Here is a 24117-nt window from a genome sequence, read left to right as displayed (position 1 = left end):
ACCACAAGCCACATTTTTCTGGAAAAGAAAGGGGTAGTAGGGTGGTGGGGATTTAGGAATTTCCCACCAACAGAATTTTGATTCGCGGGTTTTTGTTTTTCTTTTCCAGGTTATTTTGCATACTTTCAATGAATATGACATTGAAATCATGTGTAAGCAGCTCCTTTCCTCAGAAAAGGAAAGATTTGGTTGTTATTTCTAGCATGCCCTACTACCATGTAACAGCTATACGTGATAAAGGACTTGCTGATATTTTGCTGTGAAATAATTTTTTGACCCTTCCACCATTTTCTTTTCTGGAAAAAAGTGGCTTGCAACAGGTTTGGAGGACAGATACATTGAATGCACTCGAGAAAAAAATTATTTCGCACAGAGGTACAAACAGGTCCTTTACAAAATATTTACCCATGTTTATTTAGTAATACACAAATATACTGGTACAGAAGATTGTAAACAATGAAAGTAGCTGTAATAATTGTCTTGGTACCAGAAATCATTACAACATGGTTATTTACTATGGGAGGGAAAGATAGGGAGAAAAAGGGAAAAGGACAGAAAAAAAACCTAAAGAAAAGGAAAGGGAGAGAAAAAGGAAAGGGGAGGGGAAAGGGAGAAAAAATCTAAATCACTACATCCTGCAGTGATCACAGTAGGTACACTACCAATTGTGCAAACAACAATATTCACACAAATCTGTAGGTAGATGCACACCGCACACAAAGTGAAAAGAAATTACACTATTTCGCATGAGAGTCACTGTAACGTCTATTACAAAAACACTAATGATTTGCTCTCTGTTTTTGTTTGTTTTTTTTTGCATTTCAGCGCTTTTGGTCTTGAACTGAACTATTCAACAGTTTATCTTCTTAATCTTGTTTTGCTCTATTCCCTCTGCCATTTTGGAGGATGTTGTATGTGTGTGACTCTTGAAACTATTTTGATAGCGCTCTGTAAAGTTTTGTCACCTTTCTTTTCTTTTCCTCTCTCCCTCTTTTTCTTTTTCTTCTTCCCCCCCCCCATTCTTGTGTATTTGCTGCTCTTTATCTCTCAAGGACTGCTGTTTGGTGGCGGAGGCATGCGTTGCATGATCAAGAGACCTGCCAGGTGGAGCAACTGTGTGACAATAGATCAACCTCTGACCTCTCATTCTCCACCAACTTTGGTATGCTTGAGAGAAGCTAACCTCTCTCCACCACGGGGTTCCGAACAGAATTAACCCTACCACTCCTACAACTTTCAACCCCCCTCACCACCTGACCTGCATACATACATACATATATATATACACATACATATGTACATACATATGTACATACATATGTACATACACGCAGGGTGTTTCGGCTAAGTTTGACAATTTGCACAAAAGGAGAAGAAAACATAATAATCCATCCAAAAATAAGAAGTTTTTTTTTTAAATTGAAAAATATCAGCTAGATTATAGCCAGGAGATAATAATTTATTCAAAGTAGCCACCCCCAGTTTCAACCATTGTCTCAAGACAGCTGCAGAACCTGGCACATGCATTCCTCCCTGTGCCTTTGGGAAGATCTTCAAACACCTTTTTGATCTTCATCACCAGCTCAGTCTTGGTGTTGCAGGTAGAGTTGTTGGTGTCTTTCTTAACTATGCCTCACATATAATAATCCATGGGATTACAACTAGGAGAATTAGGAGGCTAGAAATTAGAGCTGGTGAAGTCAGAAATTTTCCAACAACCACTTCTGACTCTTTCTGGAGATATGGCAAGCATCCAAATCCTGCTGCCACACATATGACTTTCCAGCAGCAATCCTCTCCAGACAGGGATTGACCACAGTCTCTAGTAATTTCATATAGTGCAGTATGACATCATACTCACTGGAGACATAGCCAAACACTATCACAGTTTGGGGAACACAGTTTTCATGGTGTCCACGTCATGACCTACAGCCTTTACATTGTTCCCAGAGCATTGATCTGCAGCCATGATATCCTCATTTTGATACCCGGTGCATATCATCACGACACAGGTAACTCTTTTCCAATATTCAGATGGCTTCTAGTCTTTCATGTCAGCTAACTTTTTCCCAACTACAACTCTAATCTTTATGCTCTCTAATGCCATTAACTGTTCACCAATACATGAAGCTGTTCCTGAAAAAAGGAGACATAAAAAAGATCATCAAATTTAGCCTGAACACCACGTGTGTGTGTGTGTGTGTGTGTGAGGGATGCTGAAAAGTGCCTGGCTTTAAGGGTATCAGGAAAGGCTTGGTTGGAGGCCCAACCTTCCAAGTTCTTTTACAGAGCTTAAAAGAACTGAAGGACCACTGCAATACGTGTGTGAATCTGAGAGGGGAATATGTTGTATAGAATCATAATTAACTGATCCTCCTGCATTTTCTTTTACTCAAAGCCAGGAACTTTTTAGCACCCCCTCATATATATATCATCATCATCATCATTTAACACCCGTTGTCCATGCTGGCATGGGTTGGACGATTTGACCAGGGCTGGCAAGCTGGAAGGCTGCACCAGACTCCAGTGTGATTTGGCATGGTTTCTACAGCTGGATGCCCTTCCTAATGCCAACCAGCCTGAGAGTGTAATGGATGCTTTTACATGCCATCAGCATAAGTGTCATTTGCATGGCACCAATATCTGCTGTGACTGTGGTTTTACTTGGCTTGATGGGTCTCCTACTCAAGCATGACATAATGCCAAGGCCTTAGTCACTTGTCATTGCCTCCATCAGGCCCAACACTCAAAAGGAGCTTTTCCATGTGCCACTGGCTTCAGCCACTTTGCCTCCATGAGGCCTAATGCTCGAAAGGTACTATTTAGATGCTAGTTATGTGACACCAGCATAACTATGAGTTCACTTGGCTTGATGGGTTTTCTCAAGCACAGCATATTACCAGAGGTCTCGGTCACTAGTCATTGCCTCTGAGAGGCTCAAAGTTCTAAGATCATGCTTCACTACTTCATCCCATGACTTCCTGGGTCTACCTCCACCACAGGTTCCCTCCACCATTAGAGAACAGTACTTCTTTACACAACTGTCCTCGGCCTTGCACATCACATGACCATACCAGCACAGTTGTCTCTCTTGCATGCCACATCTGATGCCTCTTATGCCTAACCATTCTCTCAAGATGCTTACACTGTGTCATACATGCACACTGACATTGCACATCCAGCAAAGCATACTGGCTTTTTTTATTTCAAGCCTATGCCAGTCCTCAGCTGTCATAGTCCATGTTTCACTGCCATGTAGCATAGCTGTTCATACACAGGCATCATACAATCTGCCTTTCGATCTGAGGGAGTGACCCCTTGTTGACAACAAAGGTAGGAGCTCTCTGAACTTTGCCCAGTCTATTCTTATTCTCATAGCTATGCTCTTGGAGCATCCACCTCTACTACTAACTTGATCACCTAGATAACGGTGGCTATCAACTACCTCTAGCTTACCCCACTGGCAGTTGATGGAGTCTATTTTCTGTACATTTTCAGTGTTTATTGTACCTGTGCATCTTCCACACACAAAAGCTATTTTCCCTGTTAACTTTCCTCTGATATTGCTGCACCTCTTATGTGTCCATAGCTTTCACTGGTACATCTTATGGTGTTTCTACCTATGCCTTTTCTACAGATCGAGTAGGGCCATCTACCTGAAAGGACTTGTGATGTGTCTACCTTCCTACTTACTAAGATTTTGGTTTTTGCTAGGTTAACTCTAAGGCCCTTTGATTCTAGACCTTGCTTCCATATCTGAAACTGCTTCTCTAGTTCTGCTAGTGGTTCAGCTATAAGAACAAGGTCATCAGCATAGAAAAGCTCCCAGGGGCAGCTCATCTTAAATTCCTCTATCATTGCTTGGAGGACTAAGATAAATAAGAGCGGGGCTGAGCATCAATCCTTGGTGAACCCCTACTTGTACCTTGAATTTTTCACTGTACTCATTGCCAATCCTCACGTTACTGATAGTGCCCATGTACAGCTTGTACAGCTTTCACAAACCACTTGTCCATCTTTAGCTGACCACCAGATAAGGGAGTAGGGGACTCTGTCAAAAGCTTTCTCTAAGTCAACAAAAGCCAAGTACAAAGGCTTATCTTTGGCTATGTATTTCTCCTGCAGCTGCCTTACCAGGAAAATAACATCAGTGGTGCTTCTCCCTGGCGCAAAACCAAACTGCATCTCATCTAGACTAACTCTCTCCCTAATTAATTGGGTTATGACCCTCTCCGTAACTTTCATCACCTGATCCAGCAATTTGATACTTCTATAATTATTGCTATTTAAGGCATCACCTTTACCTTTGCCACAGTTGACTGTGGTGCTGATACACCAGTCATTGGGTATGACTCCTTTGTGAACCACCTGATTAACTATATGGATGACGAGACCAAAATCCACACCACCAAATATTTTGAGCATCTCTGCAGTTATTCCTGATGGGCCAGGGGCTTTCCTTGTCTTCATATCTTTAATTGCTTTATCTACCAAGGTACTGTCAATTCAGATAGCTGGTCCCTCAATTGAGTCAACATTTGGCAGACTCTCCTCCTCCCATTCATTCTCCACATTCAGTAGTCTTTAATAATTGCATTCCCAAGCCTCTTTCTTTGTAGGATCATTAAATGCAAGAGCACCATCATCCATTCTCTCCTATGACATCACATCTTTGGTCCTCACGTCACTTAATATAGGCAAACTTCTTCTTTTCTACTTCTCTCTTGGCTAGATATAACTGTCTCCTAGCTTCCTTTCTGGATATCTGATACAGTTCCATGCTACTCCCACTCTTCCAGGCTTTCCATGCCTGTTTCTTTGCTTTAATGGCTTTGTCTACAGCATTTTCCACCATAACGTCACTTAAGGTCTGGATGAGGCTTTACACAAGCTGCAGATTTGGTCTGTGGCACTCAGCAAGCTATCTCACAAGAATTTCCAGTTGCCCTGTATGACACAACTCTGTAGTTCCACCTCCCTCTCATCAAATTTCTCAATTATGTTTACTATTTTATTAAAGCTAAAAAGTATTTTACAAGCTGTTATTTAGAGTTTCATGTTACTGTTTATGAGACAGTTGTGATAATACAGACTAATGAAGAAATTTTTAATAAATTATGAGCATATATAAGGGTACCAGTTCAACAAGTAAGCATTTGATGCTGATTGGCAACAATTTTTCAAAAATCTAATGGTGTACAATTTGATGCAAGTGGGGATTGACCTTAAAGGAGAAATATGTGTCTAAAAATATAAGCAATAGGCGCAAGCATGGCAGTGTGATAAAAAGTTTGCTTCCTAGCAACATGGTTCCAGGTTCAGTCCCACTGTGTGACCCCTTGGGCATACACAAATATATACGTATGCATAAGACATATTTAGAAAAGAAAAGAAATGGAGCAATAATTAACAATGAGAAGTTGATCATTGGTATTAAAAAGTCATTATTTAATTGTGAATTCTGGTGAATTCTTAAATAAATGTAAAACTAAAAACGTAATCTACCAATGTGATGTACTCTCAAATAATTACAAGAAAACTTATATTGGAGCAACTAAAAATCAAAAGAAACTTAGATATAATTCCCATCACTCAAGTTTCAGAAATAGAAATAAAGCGAACTCTACCAGACTAAGTAGTTACATCTGGGAACTGAAAGACAATAACATCAATTATAGATTAGAATGGCATATCCGAGCCAAAACTTCTTCACATAACCTTAATAATAATCGCTGTGATTTATGTATAAATGAGAAATTCTTCATTTTAATGGCCAAATCAGAATTACTTAATAAACGAGATGAGTAAAATAAAACATGTTTGCATAAAGATAAATTCTTATTCTCAAAGTGTCGCTAATCCCTATATTACAGGTTATTAGCGGACCTGCCTAACATCTTATTACCTCCCCTAACCCTTCCACTTACCACAGAACATAATTTAACTTCACTTCACAATTTTAAATTAAATACCCTGATTAACCCAAACTATATATTAAAATCTATGTTGTACACCAGGGCATATAATCCTATATAATATATTCACTTTAAAGCTAGGTTACCGACTCACATTACATGTTATAATTCCTATTGATTTTATTGATTCTTATTTATGTATCTTCAACTCTTTTTTATTATTCCTGTACATAGCCCATATGTATACACTATGTCATACAAACTTTAAATAGCATCCTTAGTTTTTAACAAGGGCATCCTTTGTAATCATAGGGACTAACCTAGAGGTCACAAACAGTGTTATATATTACAAATAACAACACCGGATATCTCCACCAGGTATAACTTCTTTGGCTAACACCACCAGTCAAATAATCATTGTCTCCACTTACTGCTCCATGCTTCTAATGGAGGAAACTACAAACATGTGGAACCCAACAAGTCACTAAAATGTAAGCCTAAAGACTTCATGAACTTTTTTCCTGTTTCCTTTTATTACCCTCTAAAATCAATCTGAAGATGTTTGTTAAATGTAATGAGGTAAATGTAAATTTACTCCAATTTTTATAAACGGAAACAGCTGTAAATGGTCCTGAACTACAATTAAATAATGACTTTTTAATACCAATGATCAACTTCTCATTGTTAATTATTGCTCCATTTCTTTTCTTTTCTATATGTATTAAACCACGGTTTTACCTTTAAGTTACCTACTATTGTATACCTTATAGCTAGGACTATACATAGTAAGGTGATACACCAGGAGTGTCTATGGATACATCTATCCTGTAGATGGTTGCATAACCTCTAACTCATATTTTGCTTAAGACATATATATATATATAGCAAGATATAAGTTAGAGATTATGCAACCTTCTTAGGGATAGATGTATCCGTAGGCACTCCTGGTGTATTACCTCATTATGTATAGTCCTTGTTATAAGGTATACAATAGTAGGTAACTTAAAGGTAAAACCGTGGTTTAATACATATAGAAAAGAAAAGAAATGGAGCAATAATTAACAATGAGAAGTTGATCATTGGTATTAAAAAGTCATTATTTAATTGTAGTTCAGGACCATTTACAGCTGTTTCCGTTTATAAAAAATTGGAGTAAATTTACATTTACCTCATTACATTTAACAAACATCTTCAGATTGATTTTAGAGGGTAATTTAAAGGAATCTACTAACACGTGGAAATATACAAGTCACTAAAATGTAAGCCTTTAGCTTTAACGAACTCTTTTACTTTTTCTTTTTTCTTTTTCTTTCTTTGCCTTTATTTTCCCTCTAATACTCCAATTTTATAAACAGAAGCAGCTGTAAATGTTCCAAATTCAATTAAATAATGACTTTTAAACACCAAATGATCCACTTCTCATCATTAATTATTACTCCATTTCTTATCTTCTCTCTCTCTCTCTCTCTCTCTCTCTATATATATATATATATATATATATATATATGCACTTTGACTTACAGGTAGGATTCATTTTTGTCAGATGAGTGAACTGGAGAAACATGAAATAAAGTGTTCCTCTCAAAAACTTGAGTACTTGAAGTACTTGAAAAATTTTATAGAAAAGAACAAGGATTTCATCTGCAGAATGAGATGGCAGACATATTTTTCTATAAGAAAGAACGATGAGACAACACTGACCGCAACTACAGTTTTGAGTCCAGGAAGAACTCTCTAGCTATTAATGATTTAAAACCTTTTGAAAGGGACCTTTTCAACCTTATATGGAAAATAAAATTCCACAAGGTGAGTAGTGCATTCCAGATAATCCTGAAGGAAATGATTAACAACATAAGGCACTCAGACAAGATTTTTGTGCAATTTGACAAAAATAAAAACCTGTTTGCTGTGGACAAAAATTTACACAACTGGTTTCACACCATTAGCATCACAGATAGTGGATAATAATTTATACAAAGAGGTTAATCTTAAAACAAGTAGAATCATTGCCAGCCATAATGTTACTGTTAAGATAGAGTGTTTACCCCCATGTAGACCTTTTATTTTCCTTAAAGACCACAAGGCCAATTTTAGCAGAAACCATAAATGTAGATGAATCAATCCAGTTAAAACAGAAATAGGAATAATTAATAAGAATATATTTGATTCAATTCTCCAATGGATGGGCTTAAAAAGTAGTCATTAAGTAGTAGTGACTACTTAATGACACCCACCATATTTCCATTTTGGGAGACCTTCCCACTAACCAGCACTTTCATTGGTCATTTGATTTTGATTTCGATTTTCTTCCTTTCTTTTGACTGACCATTCCTACAGTGGGTGGCTTGATATCTCATTTGTTCATCTCTTGTGGCAATATGAACATCGTTGAGGTATCAAATACCTGAAGATTAGCTAAGCTGCTTTGTGTTTGTTACCACATACATAACTGACTTCAACTTGCTATGAAACAATTGTAGCCTGTGCTTTACCTGTTCCTGTCCTTATCTTTTGGATATAAGTATATATATACTTATACCCAAAAGATAAGGACTGGAACAGGTAAAGTACAGACTACAATTGTTTCATAGCAAGTTGAAGTCAGTTATGTATATATATGTATATAAATATATATATAAGTATCATTTAGTCTCTTCACCCCTCCTCCCACCTGATTGCTTTCAGTAAATAATAGAAAAAATCCTTTTCCTTTTATGTATGTATGTATGTATGTATGTATGTATGTATGTATGTATGTATGTATTATGATTTATGTATGTATAATTCGGCTATGGTAGTGAGTGCACAATATTCTTAAGGTTAACATTTACATTTTTGCAACCACTTGTATGCTAATCCAATTCTTGAGCAAATTAAATTCTAATATGTTCATTGAACAGAACCAGTGCTCTGCTTCATTTGAGATATTACACAGAAAATTGATTAGGTAAAAAAAAAGGTAGTTACTATAAAATATGTGTGTTCAAAAATGGGAGTGATGCATAGATTCAGCTTCTAACCAGTATAGTTTCTTTATATTTTTAATAGTTTTGAATGATGTACATATTCATTCTTGTTACATTCTGGCATATTGGAATGTGAGTATGTGAATCACTGTTGTATTTTACCTTTGGAGAATACCTTCTCCTTTCAGGTGATGTGTGTTGACAAAACACCCAATTCATTGAATTTCTTCAATGAGGACTTTGAGATACTGGTGTTTCAACTTAGTTGTGTCTCTTCAGTCAAAACTACTTCCAGATCAATGAATGTAAATAAAAATGGTGGTTCTTGTTTATATAATTTAGCAAACAAATAGCTTGATGCATGATGATATCTGTCAAATCAAGAATAAATTATCATGTTCATGATTGGGAAACTTTGAATGAAAAGACACAACCAGGTTGAAACACTGGTGTGTCAAAGTCAACCTTAGGTCAATGGATTGAGTTTGTTGTAAATGTGCATCATCTAAAGGGAGAAGGCATTCTCTGAAAGTGAACTACAACAGTGATTAACATAGTCATACTCAAATCTGCTGGAATGTATAATGAATGAGTATGTACATTATTGTTTTGATTTTTGCTGTCCATGAGTGCATGATAGTTTATCAATTATTTTTGTTTTAGTTATAATTGAAAAAAATACTTTAATGAGGGGAATCTGGTCTTGTAAACCATGTCAAAATTATGAAATAGAAAAATAATTTATGAAGCAAGAAGTAGTCAAATTGAAAAGAGAATAGAGTCCTATATCATCTTTAAATCATCAAATCTCTATTATTTTGAAAAACAATTTAATAAAGTTAAGCTTTCCTAAAAGATATAAAAGAAAAGGAATCTCATACATGTGGATATTGGTACAGTACTTATGGGGCAAAAGAGTGATCAAATTTGAGGGTAACCACTTGGGCATTTATGTATCCTTGTATTGGATATTTAATATAACAAAGCAGGGAGAAAAAAAAATATACATGATACACTGCAATTACTATTACACAAGACTCAATGCTCTATATCAAAGGCTCACAGTGAACTGCTACCAATCTGAACTGTCAATTGCTCACAATTCTTTATTTTATAATGGTGAGTTAGTTCACCTTTAGTGAATTGTGGGGTGGTCGGAATCCTTTCACATCTCTCCTTTTTAGAATCAGTCTCTCCTATCTTTTCCCCATTTGAGAATTGAACTCCACTCTGAGTTTTAACATCTCTTACACTTAGGGTTCAATTCCAGTGTAAAAATCAGCACATTCTCTGATTTTCTTATTATTAATGGACACAGTTGGTGATGCCCATACAGAGTATCCACTTTTTGGATAACTCCAATTTTTTCTAGTCTCTCTAAGTTTATCTGTTGTAATGCTGTGAAAGGTACAGTTCATTTTTGTTTAAATGTCGGTATGGTGTTTTCTTGTATTGGAAACTGCACCTTTGTTTTGGTACACTAACCTAATCTATCGGACAGAATGTCAGGAAAAATATTAAAAATTCGTCTGATGACTTAGAGAAAGAACCATAGTCATTTTTACAGAACAGATTTATGGGGACGTCCCATAAGTTAAATAATTCCACCCAGTCAGTACTGAACAAGTTTGTTGTATTATTTAACACAAAAACTTTAACTTTTTACGGTTTTTTTCACGAAATGTAATGTTACTTATAAATTCACCCTTAAAATATAATTTTTTTTTCCTGAAACACCACAGGCAATATTTGAATTTACATTTAATTTAGATCTCCCCATCTTTTTCCATGTATCTGTGATAAATTAGTGAGATGTTGCTGCCTGAATCCAATTGTAACTTTACATTTGTGTTATTAATTTTTACACACAAATTTTCTTTGAGGGTCATTTGTATCTATTGTCACTGATAATCCATTTATACAATTTTTTCTCTTGAACCATTTTTTAGGTTCTATCCTACAGCGTAACTTTTTATGGCCTATTTTTACCACATTTGTAGCATTTTATATTTTAAAACTTACAGTTATTTTTAAAATGTTGACCACTGCACCCATAAGATGGATTTAGTCTTGACATTTTTTCTTATCCGATACCAGTAGATAAGCTTGAATCTGAGAACACTCTTTCTCTTCAGTTTTATTTGCATCATGTCATAGATTAATAATCCTCTGACATTCCTCTGCTACTGCCTGCAAAGTTAAATTTTGGTTCTGTTCTAATTTTGTTAATATTTGGGAACGTATATTTGCATCTTTGCTTGCAGTAAGCCCTTGAGCAAAAATTAAAGACTTGAACATGTCTGGAGTTAACTCATTCAGTTAGAATTTCTCACACTCTCTGTTAACTACTCCAGCATAGGTGACAAAATCATCATCTTGTTTTGACCAAATTTAAACGTTGTCAGTAAGTATTGAACAGGGAATTTCTTTCACTGAAAATTTTTGATAAAATATTGTTTCATCGAAAGAAATCTCATCTGGCTTCTTCAGCAGAATATAGTTACTATATTTTTTGTGTTCAGCAGGGAATAACTTTCTTAAAAGTAGTCGTACTTTTATCTCATTGGACTAACTTTTACACTCTTCTTTGAAGATTTCTTTGCATCTATGAAAATATGCAGAGAAGGTAATACCTGGGTTGTATTCTGGGTTATATTTGAATTCTCCAATTGAGTTTGCTACGCTATCTGGCAAGTATGAACCTGAAGTATTTTCAGACTTCTTCAGCATTAATTCCAGCAACTGCTGGTTTGGCTGTTGTTGCTGTTGTAATTGTTGCTGCTGCAATTGCTGCTGTAACTGCTGCTGTAATTGCTGTTGTTGTTGCTGCTGTTGCTGTTGCAACTGCACCACAGAGGCCAATAGGTTCTCTCTGTTAAATGACTTTTCTTTGGTGTTGTACAAAAAAAAATTTAAACGTTCAACACATGCTTTGAACAACTCATTGCAACTTTTATATCCTTGTATTGGATATATAATATAACAAAGCAGAGGGAAGAAAGTATATACAGGATGCACTACTATTACTATTACATGAGATTCAACACTCTATATCAAAGGCTCACAGTGAGCTGCTACCAATCTGAACTGCCAATCACTCACATCCCTTTCTTTTATTACAGTGAGTCAGCCCACCTTTAGTCACTTGGGAATGGTCGGAATCCTTCTACAACAGGCATCAAACTGTATTTATGCTTGTGGACATGTGTGTGAGCATGTGCATGTGTGTATCTGTGTGCGTGCGTGCATGCATGCATGTACGTATGTATACATAGAGTAAACTGTAGGATCTGAGCAAACAAGTGATGGTTTGTAAGACAATTAGTGAAATATAAATAGCTCAAAAGAAAGTGTCTCCTGCTAGTTTCACAGTACAGTAATCCCTTGCCATATCGCGGTTCACCTAACATGGTTTATTATTTAAGCTTACATCGATTTCTCCATGGTATTGTTTTGCATTTATAATAAAATAAATATATACAAATTATAAAAATGATTAAAAAAATATACAGCACAGTACTGTCTCTACTTTGTGGATTTTCACTTATCACAGGGGTTGGAATGTAACACCTGCAATAGTCGAGGGATTACTGTACTGTGCTTGCAAAAAAGAAGCTAAACATTAATTCTTCACCTGATATGCTAATTATTAAATCTGTTTCCATACAAGCAATATTTAGAAAAGACTTTCAGAAGACTGTCATACCTACCTGCTGCCCATACTTTTACAAATCCTGATGAAAAGCAGAAAACTCCAGTCAAAATTACTGATGAACTGTATAGTGTTTTTCTACCACATTTCTTTGCAAGTAAAATTAGTACTACATATGAGGCCAGCTCAACAACTGCCATCAGGGAAGTACTCACAAACAAATCTCCTGCCAGAGTGGCTGATCCAAACATTAAACCATAATACACTATGTTCACAGCTATCCTGAAAGCAAACAGTACCAGCATAAATAAACATAAACAGGAAGATATAGGACGAGGTGATAGAATATGACCGTCAGATGCTGAGTCTCATGGAGGAGATGACAAGTGACCAAGACAGTTGGCGATTTGCTGTGCTTGAGAAGACATACCAAGCTTAGTTGAATCATAGCTGTGGTGAGTGTCAGTGACATATTAGAGGCCCCAGTGCTGGTGACACGTTAAAGGCACCCATGCTGGTGACACATTAAAGGCATCTATGCCAGTGACACGTTAAAGGCATCCATACTGGTGACACGTAAAAAGCACCCAGTACACTCTGTAGAGCAGTTGGCATTAAGATGGGCATCCAGACATAGAAACCAAGACAAAACAGACTGGAGCCTGGTGCAGCTCTCCAGCTTACCAGTTCCAGTCAAACTGTCTGATCCATGCCAGCATGGAAAACAGATAATGATGATGATGATGATGATGATGAAACAGTTCAGATATATAAGCTTGTTTGAAGTGTCATTAACAAGTGTCATCTTCTTCATCATATAACTGCTGCTTTCATCATTAGGATGTCAACATTTTGGCTGTGAACGTTTCCTTGATGTGATAAGTTCTGTAATATGAATTATACATGGTTCTCGTCTTCCCCTGCCTCATTTCCATGGAAATGGATTTGGTAGAAACAAATAAAGTGTTACAGGGGAATGGTTAACCACATAGTAACTTTCCCTGCAAGAAATAGCAGTCAAATCTCTACCAGATTAACTCTTACAATTTTTGTAATTAAAAAACTCATTGGATAATGTAGTTCATTGCCTATATAAATAAACAAGATGACTGGAATGATTTCTGTCATAGGGCTGCTTGATTGAGGCTGACCTGGTGTTAAACAGCAATAGCAATGATAATAGAGTGATAAAGTAACTGTCTCACAAGTGAAATGTGATCTTCTATGTAGCTTCATGGTTTACATTGTGATGTGTTAGAGTTAAACTAGAATGGGTCTCAATTTTATGATAGGATTAACACCAAAACTGAAATGGAATTCAAAATTATGTCATATGAATTATGTCATATACATCACAAAATTCTAAATATTTAGCATCAACAAAACAAGTTCCAGTAATATATCAGGGACAATTCAAGAACACTTTGATCTACACAACTAGACAGTATGCCTAATAAGAAACTTTTATTCAGTAGGTTGTTGGACAAAACATTTTGTAGTATTTAATTACAATTCTTTACATTGGGAACTAGGATCCTATCAAGGTTAACTTTATTTTAATCTTTCTGAAGTCAATAAAACAAAGGACCAGTCAAATAATAGGATCCATATAACTGGGTTTTGCTTTCACAAGATTTATGGCATTCTGCCAACTTTAGAAATAAACATCGTTGGTATTGCTATACTATCCCAAAATAATAATGTAGGTACCAAACAGTATTTAATTATGACTCTCTACATTGAAAGTTTCATTTCCACATCAAGTTGAATTTGCCATTCATGTTTGATAAAATAAATAACAACAAAATACTGAAACTAATTCTAACAATGGAAGCATTTATGAACCAATGAGGAAACCTCCACAGAGTTGCACAACCAGCTAAAAATACAAGCCTAATCTACCTCAGAACACATCCTATTGTTTTCTAACAGTTGGAGAATTTAAGCCTCTCAAGGAGATTGCTGGAAGTGTGATAAAGTTTCTGGAAGCAAGAAGGGAATGACAATTAGTGTGTTTATCTGCCTTTGTAATGTGACTCTTCCAAAATATAATGAGATCAATTTCAGCACACTGATTCAAAATTCTTAAAAGACAAATTTTAAAAAATTTTAAACAATTAAAAAAAATATTTGAAATATGCTAGTAATTATACAGTTCAGTTTTAATATATTAAAAATTCAAAAAGATTGAGAAACCACAGTCTTACAAACTTACCAGTTGAAAAACACATTGAATGCTCGATATAAGAGAATTCTTGATTTAAATATATCTCCAAAACTGCCATTCACTGCAACTGTTTCATTATTAGATGTTCTTTCTGTAAGCATTGCATAAAACTTCTTTCCATTTCTCTTGGCTATTTTTCTAAGAATCGTTTCAGCTTTGTCTAGTTTCCCTTTTGAAATTAGCCAACGAGGAGATTCATCAATAAAACTTGAAAACAAAAAGAGGGAGAGAAAGAAAAAAGATTAAAGAGGCAAACGAAAAACTTATCTAATTTATTCTTGCTTCAAGAAAATTACACTTTGGCACAAAGAAACAATTTATATAAAATAGAATATGATGTGGCTACAACTGTTACTGTTTACTCAATGTGAAGAGTAAGAGTAGATGATGATGATGGCCATCATTATCATGATGAAACATCACACATAATGAATTATTAATATTCTCTTCATTAATTAGTAGTAGAAATCTTTAGAGGAACTAACCACAGTGTCTTAAATTTGGTATGTACTTTTCGAGTAAGAGTGGCACCCGCCATATTCCGGAAAGTGATGGACATAATGTTAAATGATTGTGACTTCACTATTGCTTATCTTGATGATATTTTGATAAAGAATGAGTCAACGGAGCAACACTTTGAACATATTAAAAAAGTATTCAGAAAAATAAATGAATACGAGTTTAGACTAACAGGGGAAAAGTGTGAATGTTTGATGAAAAGAAATCAAATATCTGGCTCAAGTAATTGACGAAATGGGATGAAGACCAGACCCATCAAGGGTGACATCAATACAGAATATGTCTCCCCCAATGAACGTCAAATTACTACAAGCATCCTAAGGCTTGGTAAACTACTTTCAAGTATATATCCTGAACACACACAACACAAGGGCCCTACTAAACGAGCTGTTAAAAAAGGATGCAAAATGGTTTTGGTCAGAAAGATGCCAGAAGGCATTTGAAGAACTAAAAACCATGTTAACACCAAACTTGTTGCTTACACATTTCGATCCAAAGTTGGAAATGATACTAGCAACAGATGTTAGTGAGTACAGGGTAGGTGCCGTACTCCTTCACAAATGTGAAGATGGCAGTATAAAGGCCTTAGCTCACACATCAAGGACACTATTGCCATTGGAAAAAATTATAGCCAAAGTGAAAAAGAGGTATTGGCGGCTATATTTGGCATAAAAAATTCCACAGGTTTATATATGCTAGACAATTCAGACTATAAACAGACCATTGCCTGTTGCTAATGATTTATGGATTCAAGAAAGGAATCCCAGTACATACAGCAAACAGGTTGCAGCGATGGGGTACCATACTACTAAACCACAACAATTCAGTGGAATGTTTACCTTCGAAAAAGCTAGGATTAATACCTAGAAATGATGAACCATTTGAAGACACAATAAAAGCAGCCCTAAGAACTGAAGGAGAAATTAAACACATAATGTGGAACATTGTATGAGAGTTACCAATAACTATAGAGGAGATAAAGCGACACACATCAAAAGACAAGTTCATTAATGAAGCAAAAAAAACTGTGGTCAGTGAAAGAAAATAAAAAAAGTTTGGTAAAAAAAAAAGAGGTAAACATATATTCAACATTCAACGGCATACTGATGTATGGCCAAAGAGTAGTGATACTTGAGACTCTACTAAAACGAATGTTGAAAGAATTCCATATTGGACATCCAGGGATCACAAGGATGAAAGCGCTTATGTGCAGTTATGTGTATTGGCCGAAGATGGACAAGGAAGTTGAAAACGCAGTAAAAGGCTGCTGAGGATGTGTTCTGGCAGTGAAATTGCCTACTCAAAAATGGGAGCCTTGGCCAGAAGTAAAAAGTCCATGGTCAAGACTACACATCGATTTTGCAGGCCCATTAAATGATTATTACTGCATAGTAGTAGTTGACAGCTTTACAAAATGGCTGTAAATTGTTAAATGCAAAAGACCAACCTCTGCAACAATAATAAATTTTTTACATGAATTATTCACAGAATTTGGCATCCCAGACGTGATTGTGTCTGATAATGGAACACAATTTGTGTCCAGTGAATTTAGAAAATTCTGCGAAATGTTCACTGTAGAACATAAAAGGATAGCACCTTACCATCCCAGATCAAATGGACAGGCAGAGCGTTTTGTGGACATTTTAAAAAGAGCTTTGAGAAAAGTAAACAAGGAAACCACAGACGAAGTTGCTCTGCAGCAATTCCTAAGGGTATACAGGGTGATACCGAACCGCAATACACCAGCAGGAAGCTCACCAGCTGAACTGATGTTTACAAGGAAGGTGAAATCAGTTTTTGATAAACTGTTACCTGGAAAGGAAAGGAAAAGTATCAGGAAAGACAATCCAAAATTTTTAAAAATTAGTGATAAGGTGTACATGAGGTTGTATAAAAATGGATAACAATACTGGGAAGAAGGAAAAATGACAAAATACATCGTAAAAATGACGAAGTATATTGGAAAAATGATGTACAGAATTAAAAGCAGAAAAGGTATTGAAAAAAGACACAGAAACCAATTGAAAAAGAGATTCATAGAAAATTAACCAGACAGATTGGAAGAACCTATGGAATGGCTCTATGACACATTCCAGGTACTAACACCATTACCGGTGGTTGAACCCATGCATACAAGTGGAAGAAACAGGAAGGACACAGAGTTCTTACAAATAGATGCCAAAAAGAAAAAATATGAAGTTGAAAAAAAGAATGCTAAAAAGAAAGGAGGGGTGAATAGAGTAAAATAAAAATTACTTGCTTCCCAAAGAAAAAAAACTAAAAGGGGAGATGTAGTGAAAATGGTACATTCTTTCTCATGTGACAAAGTGATATGAAAGAGCGACTATAAAGTCAGACAGCCAGTACTAGTAAAGACATTGTACAAATTCTCTGTTGGAGTCAGTGTCAGTTACGTGATATATACCAGTTCGAGTTACCCTCAAGGTAGACGTTTCAAAGTCATTGTCTTGTGGAGCTATCAGCGATAGCACGATAGATAAGTCAAAGATAGTAAGATGCGGAATACTGCCACAACCTAATTGTGCTGACAACATACAAGTGGGTGAGAAATGTCCTTTACATTTTGAGCATATGCTTTTCCTCAAAAAAAAAAAAATAGATGAGGAAAGAAAAGAACAAATGTTTATTCTTTCTGCAGAAGAGTGTATGCTTGAAATGTAAAGGACTTCTCATTCGATTCTTCTTTGCCTTTTTTTATCTCATTTTTGTGTTTTTAAAAAATTTTTGCACCATATATAATATATGCTTATGTGGTCACCACAGTATGATCCTGCCTAGACTGACCTTCTTCCTCTCTTTGACCTGCTCCTCCCTTTTTGGACTATCTCAGCCTCCCAAAGTCTACTTTACCCCTGAACTCTACCCAGATTACCAGTGTATCTCTACTTGGATTACCACCTTCCTGGATCTTGCTATGCAGTGTTGTTTATTTGTATATCTTTCTAGACTTCACTGTTGATTTTTTTTATCGATTTTAGTTATTTTCAGAATTATTTTCTGTATGTTTAGATGTATTTACAGTTGGAATTATGCATTAAGCTTATACGTATATGTATTTGTGATCTATTGGGTATATGAATGAGCATATTTTGATTGTTATGTAATTATAACAATAATATTACACTTATATAATTATAGTATATAGACTATAATTATTTATTATATTGGATATGTATAGACTGTGTATTCATATGTCTATTTATAAGTAGAAAATATATCTATTTGATTTCTTTTCTTAATAGTACTTTGTGAAGAATGTGAATTTTACTATTTTTGTGTTTTTCAATTGAAAGGTCAATTGTTTTTCTGTTTGTGATTGGATTGTTTTTTGTAAGTCTTTTCTTTTTTATAGTATAAGAGAGGTAGAGCAGTGTCAATGAACTTTTCCACAACTTCTGAAGCTGGTAGGGGAAAGGGAAGAAGAAACCTCAGAATGGGTCATTCTCAGTTTGGTGACCTGGGTTGAACATTTGTAAAAGAGTAAACTTCACAAAAGATATCCAATGATGTTGTAGTGGTGTTAATCCAGAAGACATTTTTAGTCTACTACCCAAGAACATGCACTGTTCACTCCACAAATTTCTACCCAATGTCTATCTACCTAATTTCATTCACAGCATTTGGCTCAGCCTGAGATTACAGTAGAAGACATTTGCTCAAGTTACTGTACAGTGTAATCAAATTCAGGACCACATGATTATAAATTGAACTTCTTAACCATTCGACCATGGCTGCTCTACTGATTCTACCACTTAACACAAACTAATGTAAGGACTGACTTTATTGCCAATCTATAAATGTGTTATAATTGGGATAATGTTAAAATCCAGTCTTCAAGAAACACTCTAGTGTTATTCTACACATACACATTCTGAGAACTGGTATTATTGTTTGTCTATAGATCTGTGATAATTGGCATCATCCGATGATCCAGTCTTTAATGATACATTAGTGTTACTCACAATGTATTCTTCATATTCTGATATAACTGCTATTAAATGCCATTAAAAGAAAGCCTTCAGGCATAATTAATGGATGTTATTACTTGTTATACAACACAAACAAATCCAAACTATTCCTGGACTATTCTCTACGAATATTGTAGAATACCCTAGTGTATTCCCTGGAAGCACTAATACCAATTCCCTCTTTCTGTAAATAATTACTATAAATTATTTAGCTGCTACATTGTGTAGAATTTAGTAGAATTAGTTCCTTCTTTGTCTCATACTTCCTGGTGTATGGTCTGGTACTAAGTTTCATAAACTTTGAATGTAATGAAATTGTAATTCTGTTTCTCTTCACTCTTTTTATTTTGTCTGTGATAACTAACCAGAAGAAAGAATGTTATTGGGGTGTGTGAAATTAAACTAAATTGGTTCTTTATGTTTGTAACTGGGACGTTGGTGAGAAAGAAAGTTTACTTACAACATAAAGAACAAAAAGATGAAATAGATGATGGCTAGCACAAGACAGAGAAGGTGCCACTCCCGAGTACAGTAAGCAATGCCTATAACAACTAATTCTCCAACAGAAAACATCACTTGACTGTATAGACTAACATAAGGTAGGTAATCGCTTGGTACAATTTCCAGTGCTATAAAATTAAAAAAGAAAAGAAGAAAGAGAAAAGATATATATGCATATGATACTATTTCTACATCTTCAAAAGAGTATTTAAAAGCCAATGTATTAAAAACCAAGAAACCTGAATCCCACAATCATATATACTGTCTCAAGAACTCAACTTGCCAATGACATAGTTTTTTTGTTATTTTTTAAATGAAAAGACAGTCAGCTGAAATGCTTTTAGATATTGGGAGTTGCATGTAGACTTTACCTTATTTAGAATTGTTCAGTCAGTGATAGAATTAAAATGTCATTTTTTTAAAGCATGCATCAAAACACTCCAGTTCTATAGCAGTAAGGTCTGCACAACAATTGAAGAGTTAAATGCTCTATAATGTCTGTATAAAGAAGTGCCAATATTTGGAAGGTTTGACAGGATCCAATGAACCAGAGAACTGTCAAGCACCAAAGTCTCTTTTGGCATGGTTTCTATGGCTAGCCGTCCTTCCTAATGTTAACTGCTTTACTGAATGTACTTAGTGCTTTTTGCTGTGGTACCAACATTAGTTGCAAGACAAAGTAAAAGATCCTTTGACTGAGTGTGGTTGTATTAAAGAGGGAGACCCAGTAAAACATGGGATGAAGTAGTGAAGGCTGATCTTAAGATGTTGAACTTCACAGAAGAGATGACAAAGGACCTTTCACACTCCAATGAACCCATCTTCCCAATTCTCTCTTATACCCACCTTGTATCTTGGGACTATGATCTCACCACCACCACCCAGGTTAATGGGGGATCTAACAATGTGCAATCTTAGTATTAGTGATGCTGCTGACTGGTGAAAGTAGATTGATCAGAGTTGAGTGTATAACATATTTTATATTGAGATCTCCCCATTACAGAATTGGAAGGGAATTTGAAGAAGAGGTGTATTACAAGAGGATACCATATAAGTATTGGACTAAAATTCTTCATGTATGTATGAATGCGTGTGTGCATATCATCATCCTTTAATGTCCATTTTCTATGCTGGCATTATATATATATATATATATATATATATATATATACATACATACACACGCATAATTTAGTTTTTTGGAATTAATAGATATGCGGGTATCTTATTTCAGATAATACAAAAAAATTACAACCTAATGAGTATATCTGAAAGTAAACTCATGGTATCCATTTGTACATCACGAAATAATACTTTAAAGGATATAACCAGTATATCAGCAGGGTATGTAATATACTTTCTTAATTGTCTCCTACTTAAGCTAACAATTAAATTTAAATTTATTAATTATGACAGAACTACACCTGTTTCAGTATTGGAAGATTACAATACACACACAAACACACACACACACACACACACACACACACACACACACACACACACACACACACACACACAAATGTATACATATATATATACATATATAAATATATATATATGCAATCATCAGATTTACAATTATTCCAACACATCATCAGGTTCTTTTTCAAAGTATTGTTAATCTAATTTTACATCCCTTTAAAAAAGAAGCGCTAAATTAAGCAATAAACTAAACATTAAAAATTAAAAATAAAAATTATACTTTGTAATATTAAGAATTAAAACTTATAAATTATACATTATAGATATGAATTAGTATATATATCAACCTTATAAAGTCAGGTATATAATGTCAAATACAAAATATATGATATAAAATTATACATCAGAATAAAAATGTCTGTGTTTAAATGTGAAATATAACAAGAAAAATGCAAATACATATCTTCCTTTTTGTTGGAAGTAAGATTTCTTTTCAAAATGGCGATTATATCTTCAATTTACTTATGTTAGGAGATATATACAATTTGTTATTATATAATTTTAGTAATATCTAATTCATTTATTTATTTAAATTATTTATTTATATAATCTATTCAAGTGCTGTAGAAATAAAAGTGTGTGGTTATTTGATTTAGTGGTGGTGGGGGGAGTAGGTTCAGTATTTCATTTTATTGAAGGTAAAATTACTTCAGTGCCTACATTTATCTCCACATTCATCATATGTGTTTAATAATCTATCTCTAGACTTGTAGCAGTTTCATAAATTCTGTTATGCATAATAAACACATTTTATTCCCAATATTATAGGAGTGGGTTCTACCTATTATACTCCAATTGAGGATGTACTCTCTTTTTCTAGATTTTAATTCCCATATATATATTTACTTAAGCCTGTGGACTTACTTAAATTAGGATTTTTGAAGGTCTGGTAGTGTTGGGATATCCTTTTTTAAATTTAATTATAAAAACAGAATATCCAAACACTACCAGACCTTCAAAAATCCTAATTTAAGTAAGTCCACAGGCTTAAGTAAATATATATATATGAGAATTAAAATCTAGAAAAAGAGAGTACACCCCTAATTGGAGTATAATAGGTAGAGCCCACTCCTATAATATTGGGAAGCTGCTACAGCCTAGAGATAAATAATTAAACACATATGATGAATGTAGAGATAAATGTAGGCACCGAAGTAATTTTACCTTCAATAAAATGAAATTCCGAGCCTACCAGCCCCCACTGAATCAAATAACCACACACTTTTATTTCTACAGCACTTGAATAGATTATATAAATAATTTAAATGAATGAATAAATGAATTAGGTATTACTAGAATTATACAACAAATTATATATATCTCCCAACATAAGTAAATCGAAGATAATAATAGAGGATAATTTAAATTAAACCAAGCATAGTGTAATTACCCCCATTGGTACTAATCACCTATAAATTCCCATAGTTCCCTGCTATCTTCTTCCTCTAATCACCATTTTGAAAAGAAAACCAACAAAAAGGAATATATGAATTTGCATTTTTCTTGTTATATTTCATATTTAAACACAGACACTTTTATTCTGATGAATATATATGTATAATTTTATATATGATGTATAATTTTATATATGTATATATATATGTATATATAATTTTATATATGTATATATATATGTATATATAATTTTATATGATGTATAATTTTATATATGACATAAAATTATATCATATATTTTGTTAAATTCAAATTACGACAAACGTAAATAAACAAGCGAAGCTTGCTTTCAGAAGTGTTGAGATATCTTTTTTTTAGAAAGTTAAAGAAGTGATTTTAAATTCTCAATCGCAGAATAATGCTAATAATATAGCCTGAACAGGATAAACTATCCCTATTTTGCAGAGAAAAGTGTAGGTGGCTAGCTGTGGACTCGAACTCACATCCCCGTCATTACATGTGACGATGCTTTGAAAGCATCGTCACATGTAATGACGGGGATGTGAGTTCGAGTCCACAGCTAGCCACCTACACTTTTCTCTGCAAAATAGGGATAGTTTATCCTGTTCAGGCTATATTATTAGCATTATTCTGCGATTGAGAATTTAAAATCACTTCTTTAACTTTCATATATTTTGTATTTGACATTATATACCTGACTTATATAAGTATACTTGACTATATAAGTGTTAACTTAAGAAGGAGATAATTAAGGAAGTATATTACATACCCTGCTGATATACTGATTATATCCTTTAAAATATCATTTCATGATGTGCAAATGGGTACCATGAGTTTACTTTCAGATATACTCATTAGGTTATAATTTTTTTGTATTATCTAAAATAGAATACCTGCATATCAATTGATCCCTACAAAATTGAATTATTATCGATTTTTATTAGATACTTTGTATATTTCTAGATAAATATATAAATATATGATAAAGAAGACCCCAAGGTACGATATGCAGATGCATGTAATGCTGAAGGGTTGTACCTGATTGATTTGGAAATTTGTTTTCCCAAATTATTTAAATATATATACACATACATATACACACATACGCATACACTTGCACACAAAGTTACCTACACAATCACACGTGTGCACACAAGCTCATATGTTCACAAGCCCCACTGATTCCATACCCAGATGCACTGTTGACACCAATTTCCTGTCCAACCATGTGGCCAAAGAAACTGCTGACACTTAATAAGAGATACTATCCATTGTGACATCACATGACTCCCCTTGACCAATTACAGCCCATTTACTGGCAGCCATCTTGGACTTCCTGTACTTCTCCATTCATTTGGATTCTCATCAGCCTGAGGAGATAGGGTCCATGAGGGGCTATGAAACTTGAAGTAGTATGAAATCTGAAACCGTTTTGAATGTGTGTGTG

At 34.6% G+C, this 24117-nt stretch overlaps 1 protein-coding gene across 1 annotated transcript in view; it reads right to left on the bottom strand.

Moving 5' to 3' along the window:
• LOC106880427 (organic cation transporter protein) overlaps positions 1 to 24117 on the bottom strand; it is a 63262-nt gene that overhangs the window by 19121 nt on the left and 20024 nt on the right. The window contains exons 5-7 of the mRNA XM_052971171.2: positions 19729 to 19897; positions 14749 to 14967; positions 12592 to 12815 (exon numbers count right to left, since the gene is read on the bottom strand). Of these exons, the coding sequence (XP_052827131.1) occupies positions 12592 to 12815; positions 14749 to 14967; positions 19729 to 19897 (612 nt within the window). The remainder of the gene's footprint in view (positions 1 to 12591; positions 12816 to 14748; positions 14968 to 19728; positions 19898 to 24117) is intronic.

The sequence above is a fragment of the Octopus bimaculoides genome, chromosome 10 (assembly GCF_046866305.1).
Source record: "Octopus bimaculoides isolate indiv1 chromosome 10, ASM4686630v1, whole genome shotgun sequence".
NCBI classification, from domain to species: domain Eukaryota; kingdom Metazoa; phylum Mollusca; class Cephalopoda; order Octopoda; family Octopodidae; genus Octopus; species Octopus bimaculoides.
Note: the sequence above shows the minus strand (reverse complement) of the source record. Positions and strands in the feature narration are given on the sequence as shown.